Here is a 10156-nt window from a genome sequence, read left to right as displayed (position 1 = left end):
CCACATAAATTTCTTGGTGACGAAACTCTTCTCGCATTTCATAAAACTACATACTTTTTTCCTTACCATATCAATAAAATTAATAATATTTAATATCATAAAATCCCCATTTAAACTGGGGGAGGCCCTGGCCACATCCGGTCTCAAATAAATCCCGCTCGCACGCCAATGACTTTGACGGCCGTGTCACAACTCACAACCACGCCTGCGCTGCCGAATTTTCAAAAAAAAAAAAACGTGCTGGTTGCGTGGGGCCGTGGGTAATTGCGCGGTGTTCCCACCAACAGAAGCATTACGCTGCACTCACAATCAATCAGCCAATCACAGCACAGCGCGCACCAAATTGACCATCACAGCCTCCGCTTCCCGGGCCCTCACCCACGCCGCCACGCCATCGACCCCGAGCGGACCAGGCACCCCGCACCCCCGACATCGGCCGCTCCGATGCCGCGCACGGTGGCCGTGGTCGGCGCGGGCGCGACGGGGCTGGTGGCCGCGCGCGAGTTGCTCCGCGCGGGCCTCGACGTCGCGGTCTTCGAGAAGTCGGCCCGCACGGGGGGCACCTGGGCGGACGACCCGCGGGCGGACGCCGACCCGCTGGGCCGCGCCCGGCGCCGTCCACGGCAGCCTCTACGCGTCGCTGCGCACCAACCTGCCGCGCGAGCTCATGAGCTTCTCTGACTTCCCGTTGACCGGCCGGGTCTTCGCGGGCGACGCGCGCGCGTTCCCGGGACACCGGGAGGTGCTCGCCTACCTCGACGCCTTCGCTGCGGAGTCCGGCGTCGCGGCGCGCGTCAGGCTCCGCGCCGAAGTGCTGCGGGTGCGCCCCCTCGGCCAGGAACAGGGGGAGCGGTGGGTGGTGGCGTGGTGCGGGGAGGACGGCGAGGTCGCGGAGGAGGAGTTCGACGCCGTCGTCGTCTGCAACGACCATTGGACGGTGCCCCAGGTGGCCAAGATCCGAGGTGCCGTCTGCTCCCTTCTTTCCCATCATCCAAGAAAAAGGAAGCGCGGACAAAAGAAACAAATGTCTAGCTATGCTTGTGTGTTGCAGGAATTGACAACTGGAGGGGAAAGCAAATGCACAGCCACAACTATCGCGTTCCAGAACCTTTCCGAGATCAGGTACTTCTCCTTTGCCTCTTGGAATCCTGCAGTCTGAAAGATTTCTTCAGTCCCACTATGCCACTCTCTATGCAGAATGTTGTTGTAGTAGGAATGGGAGCCAGTGGGATTGACATTGCTCTGGAGATCTCACATGTGGCAAAGGAAGTGCATATTGCGTCGAGGTACTCGGAGGACAGGCTGGGAAAGGTCGAGCTCTGCAAGAATGTCTGGATCCACACGGAGGTTCAGAACTCTGAACTTTTCTCCTCTCCAGCACTTTCCCCCTTCAAGTTAACTAAAAGCAGCCTGTATTAACACACTAGTCGCACGATGAGAGCAGGTAGATTACATCCAAGATGATGGCAAAATCCGCTTTACTGATGGCTCGGCAGTGTCTGCAGATAGTATTCTTTACTGCACAGGGTAGGATTGCGGTCAAAATGGTTTCTTGGAACTGTGATCATCGTCTATGTCATTTCCATTTCGTAATGCACAAAATAGCCTTCAGGTACCACTACCATTTCCCTTTCCTTGACCTGGATGGGCTCACCGTCGACGACAACCGTGTCGGGCCACTGTACAACCACGTCTTCCCGCCTAAATACGCGCCTAATCTCTCTTTCGTCGGGCTACCAATGAAGGTGCGGATATGACAACAACAAAATCTTTCTACAAGGCTACATCTTTCAGAGAGCACAAGATGTGCAGAGCTGCATCCATCACTGGAGAGCGTGCGTGTCTTTTCTTTCTGCAGACCATCATCTTCCCGTCGCTGGAGCTGGAATCCAAGTGGGTCGCCGCCGTCCTGTCGGGGCGCGCCACGCTGCCCGGCGAGAAGGACATGATGGCCGCCGTGCGGGAGCACTACCTGCAGATGGAGGAAGCCGGGAGGCCGAAGCGCCACACGCACGTGATTATGCCTAAGTGGGTAAGTGAGCCCCTACAATGTCAGCCATTGAAAGTTTCCGGCCAGACCGCCAGACTCGATGGCGGCGTCTGAGACTGAGTGTGCTTGGCTTGCTCTGTTGCGGCGACCAGGAGGAGCACCTGAACTGGCTCGCGGACCAGGTCGGCGAACCGCACCTGCAGGCGGCGCGGTTGGAGATGTTGGAGAAGGCGGTCCGGTGTGCCTGGTCGCTAGACGAGGGCTACCGAGACCGCTGGGAGCAAGAGGACAACAGTGCCACGAGCGCACCTTAATTAGTAAAGACTAAAAGAGCTGCATCTCTATTATAAAAAAAAACGGAGCTGCATCGTTCCAAGAACTTGCAAAAACGGAAGTTGTAATCTAGCAGAGCCTATTGTTGTCCTATCAAACCGTCCTCCCGCACCAGCTAATTAAAATTAAAATTAAAATTAAATTATAGCTAATAATTGTAATTATTTACCCGTATCTTGTACCCTCTTTCTCCTACTTAATACTGCGATATATACTCTAAAATACATATTTATCATTATCTAGATGCAATACATTTCATTTCGCATCCACTCGATGTGTGTTTGATAAATATATTTAATTAAGCTATTTGTTTGTGAATTGGTATTCTTATCTCTTCTATCATACATAAATACATTGATAGTATTTTTATATAAACAAGAACATAAATTATATATTAATAATAATAGAACTAGTAATTTATAATTTTATATTTGTGTACTTTAATATTTTATTATAATTATATAGTTTAGATTCAGATTTCGAGGTTAAGTTACTTTCAATAATGATATAATTGGTGACACATATCACGGGTTATTTGCATTATTTTTATGATAACATAAGTGAGTAATTTACACGAAAATTAGAGTTTACTTCACATTCTTTTTATAATGGTAGAGGTGGGTAGTTTAGATACATGTTTAGGAGTTTATTTCATTCTATTTTCATAATGGTAGATGTGGATATTTTATTAGGAAAGATAATTTCAACAACTATTATGATTAGAGTTGTCAGATGGATGGTTAGATGTTTCTGACTTTTATAAGATTTTTTCTATTTTTTAGAGTGTCTGCCTAGAATTCTAAGTAGTTCACGTGGGGCTTTTCAGCTAGTGCTAAAAGAAGTATCTAATTAGTAATAGTAAGATATATTTTCTGTAATGATAATTTAGAAGCGCTAAAATAAGATTAAAATTGGTCTTTCAGCATTGTTCAAAGAAACAAGGAAATAGAAATTCTTTTTGGGCCTATTAGCCCACTAGTCCTGTGAAGGCCGCATCACCGGGCGGCATTTTCTAATGGACTAATGGGCATCGGGTAGGCCGCTGCTATTGTTGGGCCTCAAATTCCAGCCATTCGATTGCCGGCCTGCGCAGACATGGGCCCTCAACAATCATCGGCAAGGTGAACACCGCGTAACAAAAATATCAGGTTATATAAGAGATCATATCCAAATAGTCTATTATCTTATTATTTGGCCCACGGAGCCATCACATTCGCTCTCAAGACTTAGAAATTCTCACGTTAATAAAAAAATAAAAAAATAAAAATTACCCACCACTATCATTACAATAAAAATTAGCCTAAAATACCCGTGTGTCTAATTAAAAATTACTCACCAATGTCATTATGAAAAGTTAAATATAAAACATCATTTAGCTATGTATCAGTTACAAATATAGTATTAATAAAAACTAAAGCTAACAACAATCAATCAATATAAAAAGAAAATAAGAATAATTATATGCATAATATTATTAATTAAAACTCAACAAATCAAATTGTTATTATAGGTAGATCCTATTTGAATTGTTTTAACCAACAATAAGATATATTTTACGATAATGAGGATGATGTATGATAACAAATAGTATAATTTTTGAAAAATAGTAAGAATACAATAATATGCAATTTTTTTAATTTTCAATACTAGCCGCGCAAATGCGCAAGCCATATGCATAGTTTTTAAAAAAAATTAGAATGTTTTCTTCGAAGCTGTGCTCCCTAATCTGATAAAAACATTTTATTAGTTATTACTGTAGATACCAGCTCATTGTTCAGTTGTTCCCAACAGCGGTGCATAAATAAATATGCATAAATCCTTGATAACTCAAATTACAAGTTTTGAACACATACACACAAATACCCGTGAGTAACTCAAATCACAATCACAAACAAATATGCACACACCCAATACACCACAAATGGTCGCCTTGATAGAAATGAATAAATACCTCATGGAAGATACATATATACCCCCCGATAAACAAACTAGCACACCCGGCCGGGGAACACGCGCACGGTGCGCCCCTCCGCGTTCATCAACTACCGCTTAACTTATTTCCAGTCACGCGCACACAAAGTAACCACGCGTCGAATCAGCTGTCCTCCCTTGGCGACGAACACAAGTCTCGCGCCTTAATCAATTTTCTTAATTAATTAAAGTGGGTGGCAGGGGGTGAGTAGTTGCACTCCCTGCTTCTGTTCGTGTCCGGTCTGATGATCAAAAACACCAACCGGAAGCTGCGAACGCCGGCGCGGCGAGGACGGCCGGCCCCGATCTTCCCGACCACATGCCGGCGAGCCTCTGCCTCGCCTGGATCAGATTCGCTCGGAGGCTCAGCTCCTGCATCTGCACAGAAAAGGTGGGTGTGAGCCCTCAGCCTGAGTCAAGAACATGTACTGGAAGCTGCGAAATAGCTGTGGGATAGAATGGAGTGTATCTGACAAGGCATCCAGAGGTTTGGTATCGCCTCGATCCCGAGAAGAGAACGACCGGGCACCCACCTGCAAGCCGGTGACGATGCTCGACAGCCGCGTCGCTTCCTCCAGGCACTCCACCTCCTGCTGGATCGTCCGCGCGAGCTCGCCCAGCGCGCCGCTCGTCGTGCCGGCCTGCGATGCACATGTAGAAATCGTGATCGACCGAGCTGTTGAGCGCGTGCATTCGCAAGCGCAATGCCGTGTCCTTACGAGATGCGCTCGCGCGTACCGTGGCGTGGAACGTGCCGATCATGGCCTCGATCTCGTCGACGGTGCCCGCGCATGAGGACACGGCCTCGCGCAGCGACTCGGCGTCGGTCCGCGCGCCGGCGGCCAGGGGGAGGCCGGTGCAGGCGGCGGAGAGGACGCGGCCGAGGTCGGCCGTGGCGTCGGCGTGCGGCTTGGAGAGGGACTCCCACGACGCCAGCAGCGGGAGCTGCGGGCGCAGCAGGCGGGCCAGCTTTAGCTTCTGCCGCCGCCGCTGCGCCACGATCCGCTTGGCCGCCTGGATGTTGCGCAGCTCCGCCACGCGCAGCCACGTGTAGAACAGCTTGTTCTGCGCGCGCGCGCCGACACATGCCCGTCAGAGCTCAGACGAAGCAGCGAGAAATCTGCACGCGTGGCTGGTGGTCGTGGCTCTGCTCACCTCGGCGGCGGAGGTGGCGCGTGCCATGGCCCTCTCCATGCGCGCGTTGGCGAACCGCCACTGCAGCAGCCGCGCCGTCAGCATGCGCGCGCGGTGCGCGGCCTCCTCCTTCTCGGGCTCCTCCTTCCTGCGCGGCGCCATCACCTCCCGCAGCGCGCCCGCCGACCACTTCCCGGCACCCGCGTCGTCGGTCGTCGTCCCGGTGCTGTTACTGCTCCGCCTCCTCCTCGGCGGCTCCCAGGGACCCCTCGCGGCGGCTCCGGGCCCAGGCATGGACCGGCGCGGCTGCATCAAGAGCGCGTGCGCGTCCGTCGTCGGCGCCGCCCTGGCACTGCCGCTGTTCTCCTTGCTGCTCAGCGTGCGCCGCGGCGGCGGCACGTCGGTGCTGGGCGGTGGCTTCTTGTGGGCGAAGGAGGCCGCCTTGCGGAGGGAGCGAGTGAAGTTGGCCGCGGACGTGGACAGCGGCATCGCGCGCATGCCGTCGTAGACGAAGGCGCCGGAGCTGGCACGGGAGGCCGTCGCCGCCGTGCTGGGTCGCCGCGAGGAGCCGCCGTAGGGCTCCATGGACACGAGATAAATATAGGATCGATAGATAAAATAATTGATGTAATAAATTAATAAATACAGGCTTGGCTTATCTGGGTATCAGTGCATTGCTCAAGAGGCCAAAATACTCGACCAGAGGAGGAGGAGAAGAAGAAGAAGAAGAAGAAGAAGAATGCAACGCACTGGCTGGCTGGCTGGGAGTGGGGATGAGATAGCTAGCGCAGGAGCCATAGCTTGTACTTGGACGAGATCGAGTTGCGATGTTGTGTCATGGCGAAAGAAGTTCTTTTTTGTGGGGGCAAGTCACTCTCATGACATGATAGATGAACTACATGCTGTATATCCTCTCGATTTGGTGCCCCAATTTTTGACATTTCTATATATAAATCGATCATCTTGTGGTTTGTTTGCGTTAATATTAGTTGGCAGTTTATAAGCATATTTTTTATGGACAATATTAGTTGGCAGTTTATAAGCATATTTTTCTTGCTGTATGCTAAAAGCTATTTTAGATTGGTTTCTGGAAGCATGTGAAAAGGATGTATTAGTGGGAAATGGTGGGGTTTGGTGGGAGAAAGGGAGAGGGCAGCCATTTTTAGAGTGTAGAGTGCGGAGAGCTCGTACGTCACGGCGAGCTGAAAACGAGACTGTTCGGCCGTGCGCGCGCTGCAGTTTCTCTTCTCGTTTCAGCCTCATGCACACGCCCACACTCCTGAAGAAGTGAAGGAAGAGAGGTGTCAACGTTGGAAGAGATAAAGTGGTCATTTTAGGTGGGATTTCAGTTGAGGGTATGTCGTACCTATCTGCTTACAAAGAAACGTGTAGCTCTATACTGATCCAAGGTCAAATATCACATCTGACATCTCCCATGATCATGATTTTAAGAGGAACATTATCTTTTCTTTTCCAAACACGCTACCTTTGATGTTCAACTATACCCATGCACATTCATCTCTGTCTGCAAAATCACACTCGTGCTTACCATACCCTAAAACCATTTTGGTAGTTAGAGTATCTCCAGCAGTAACTCCTATCTGAAGCCCCTACTTTTTTTAAGTAGGGGCTTTTCCAAATTTTTAGGACTATAAAATTAAACCACAACTTCAGCAACAGTCCTAATTTCTAAGCCCCTACTTTCCATAAGATATGTGGGACCCATCTGTCAGTGGATCTAATTATTTTCCTATTTCTTTCTTTTATTTTTACTGTCTTCCTCCTCTTGCCGTCTGGCTGCATCCTCTCCCCTGCCTGTTGGGATATTGCCGCTCGTTTCTCCCGCTGGCCAATCCCCACCATGCTCAATCTCAGGTGGCGCGTGCGCTCGAGCCCAGATAGCTCAGATAGCGGCAGGCGGGGGTGAGCTCAAGCTCGGGGCGGCGCTACTAGATTTGGCCGCATGAGGCTGGCGCTCCTTTTTTTAGAGAAAAGGGTTTCCCCCGTTTTCATTCCAGAGGAAAAAAACGTATGTACAGCATAACGGTTCAGGCGTATTCGAGGCGCGCCCGCCAGACAAGTGCAAGAGCTACGAAAAGGCTAAGTAGCACTAGGAGACTGAAAGTCTGTCAAACAGCAATTAGGCACGGGAAGCACGCCAGAACTTGATGAAGCTAGAGTGTCCAGCGACGGCACCCAGCTCATTGTTGATGGAGCAGCACTTGATCCCTGCGAAACCCACATGATCTTCAGCGGTTCTTTGATTCTTGCCTCCATCTGCACGATGACCTCCTCCAATTGCAGTTCGCTTCCTTCCTTGTGTAGGCATTGCCATCTTCTCAACGTAGTCACTGTCTTGCGCATCACCTTCCTTGCATCTGTCCACACCTCCCCCTGAAAACAAAAATTGTTCCTCAGTTTCCAAATTCACCAAAGTACAGCAGAGGTACACGAGTTCAGCACAACATGTTTTTTCCTACTTAGCCACCATTTAGCCACATTTTCAAAACCTCCAGATAGCTGGGTATCAAAAATAGAGGAGCACACTTCCCACATAATATTAACTACACAACAATCAAAGAACAAATGGGAAATGCTCTCTGGTTCTTCACAGAACACACAGCTTTTGTTAGTTACTTCTCTTCTCTTCGCTAAGTTGTCTCTAGTAAGGAGCTTATTATTACTTAGAAGCCACAAAAAGACCTACACTCTAGGAGGGATGCGCAGCCCCCAGATAGCTGGTGAATGCACTGGTTTAACACCACGAAAGTTAATTACTGCATATAAGGACTGAACAGAATAGATGCCATTAGAAGTAAACTTCCACACAATTGAGTCAGGGTCGTTAGAGAACACAACAGACTCAGCAATCGAAATGATTTCATCCCACATATTAATCAGAAGGGGGGAGACAGTTCTCCGAAAAGAGAACTTTAAAGTTGTACCATCCCAAGCATCGGTAACTGTTTTTCCTTGCTCGTTAACCAGCACGTAGAGGGGCCAAAACTGAATGGCAAGGCTAGAGTTACCAAACCAGTGATCTTCCGAAAACCTAACCCGTCTACCATCACCCACTAGCCACTTAATACCTATTTGAGCTGCTTGTTTTGCCCACATCACACCCTTCCAAAAGGGTGAAACCCCCAAGTCAGCGCTACAGAAAAGTTTTGGACTATCAAGCTTATACTTGTAGTCCACAATTTTATTCCACATAGGATCATCTTTTAAGTGATATCTTGAGATCTAGGAGGCAAGAAATCAAAGGTTCATTTGTTGGAGACCTGGGATCCCAAGCCCACCATAATCTTTTTGTTGAGCCATTAATTGCCAATTAGCTAGATGATATTTGCCTTTCCCTTCCTCAACATTATTCCAGAAAAAATGAGCCATTTGGGAATTTATAGATTCAATGGCCCATTTGGGGAATTTAATAACAGACATCAAGTAAGTGGGAATACTGGCCAGACAAGACTTAATTAAGACTAACCTCTCCCCATATGAGAGGAGTTTACCTCTCCAACCAGCAATTCTCTTAATAATTTTATCAACCACCGGTTAAATATCCTCTCGTTTTAGTTTGTGAAAATGGAGGGGGATCCCTAGATAGGAGAAGGGAAAATTCCCCACTTTACAACAAAAAAGCCTAGCAAACATATTAGCTTCCTCCTCCTCCAACCCTACTACCATTAGGCTGGTGCTCCTTTTCTCTCTCCCATGCCTGCACATACAAGATTGAAGACCGATGATTGCATCTGTATACCTTTCTTTCATTGCTTTTGTCTTGCTTGCTTGACGGGAATTGGACCTTTGATTCATTTGCTGCTGAGGAGACGAACTGATGGCGTGGTGCTCATCCTATCCAGTGGAGCTTGCGGGTTGCAGGATGCAAGAATGAGGTGTTGGCGTTGCGGGTTGTAGATGAGCGGCCGTTGGGGAGGGAGAACGAGCGTTAACTTGGGAGGGCGGGTCGGAGAGAATGTCGGCAGGGAGGATGGGAGTGGCACCGCTTCCTGATCTGCTCGGTGGTCGTGGCAGGGAGGACGGGCATGGCGGCTGGGCAAAGGATGATGTTTGCTCGGTTCCTGGTCATGGATGGATTGGCGGTGGATCCCTCTCGCGGATCCAGGCGTGGAGAGGCCAGATCGGCGGGGAGGCATCGCGCTTGGACGCTTGGATGCCACGGCGGCGGTGGTGCCGCAAAGAGCTCGAGCGGCGTAGGAGAAGGGATGCGAGCGGCGCAGTAGAAGAAAAAATAGAGAAGCGGTCGAGTAGGGCCTCCCCAACGACCCGTGGGAGATGGGGCTCGGAGCCGGAATTTGAGGCCTTGTTTGGCAACGCTAGGATTCTAGCGCGCACAAATCCCGAAAAAAGAATCTCGCATGCATGAAGTACTAAATGAAGTCTATTTGCAAAACCTTTTTAGGGATGGGTGTAACTTTTCGCGACGAATCTAATGACGGTAATTAATCAATGATTTGCTACAGTGGTGCTACAGTAACCATCCTCTAATCGCGCGGTCAAAGGTCTCATTAGATTCTTCAGGGTCACTAGCGCGGGGGTTCTGAAGTTGGTTTTGTAAAATGACTTTATTTGACACTGTAATTAACAGTCAAAGTGGCACTATTCACTAGCGCTAGAATCCTAGCGCGCATCCAAACAAGGCCTGAGTGTTTCCCTACTATACTACTATAGGGGTCCGAGTAGGGGCTCCTCTGGAGTTGTTTTTTT

The 10156-nt window shown here is 49.1% G+C and overlaps 1 protein-coding gene, 1 long non-coding RNA gene and 1 pseudogene across 3 annotated transcripts; 1 reads left to right on the top strand and 2 right to left on the bottom strand.

Moving 5' to 3' along the window:
- Positions 1–259: 259 nt before the first annotated feature.
- LOC120692888 lies at positions 260–2641 on the top strand (annotated as a pseudogene).
- A 1409-nt stretch (positions 2642–4050) lies between these two features.
- Positions 4051–6308, bottom strand: LOC120691794 (QWRF motif-containing protein 7-like). Of its 2 annotated transcripts, none has more exons than XM_039974986.1 (4): positions 5450–6308; positions 5014–5359; positions 4828–4935; positions 4051–4672 (listed from the first exon to the last, which is right to left on the bottom strand). In XM_039974986.1, the coding sequence occupies exons 1-4, from the start codon at positions 6011–6013 to the stop codon at positions 4476–4478; spliced, it is 1215 nt and encodes a 404-aa protein (XP_039830920.1). In that variant the 5' UTR covers positions 6014–6308; the 3' UTR covers positions 4051–4475. The 2 variants fall into 2 exon arrangements, with proteins under 2 accessions (XP_039830920.1, XP_039830921.1); XM_039974987.1 differs by having other exon boundaries at positions 5033–5359; positions 5450–6306.
- A 1099-nt stretch (positions 6309–7407) lies between these two features.
- Positions 7408–9725, bottom strand: LOC120692829. The gene is made up of 2 exons (XR_005682746.1): positions 9189–9725; positions 7408–7822 (listed from the first exon to the last, which is right to left on the bottom strand). It is a non-coding gene; the product is annotated as an uncharacterized LOC120692829 (long non-coding RNA).
- Between the last annotated feature and the right edge of the window lie 431 nt (positions 9726–10156).

Source organism: Panicum virgatum, chromosome 9N (genome assembly GCF_016808335.1).
Source record: "Panicum virgatum strain AP13 chromosome 9N, P.virgatum_v5, whole genome shotgun sequence".
NCBI classification, from domain to species: domain Eukaryota; kingdom Viridiplantae; phylum Streptophyta; class Magnoliopsida; order Poales; family Poaceae; genus Panicum; species Panicum virgatum.
This window is presented reverse-complemented; position numbering and strand designations above follow the sequence as displayed.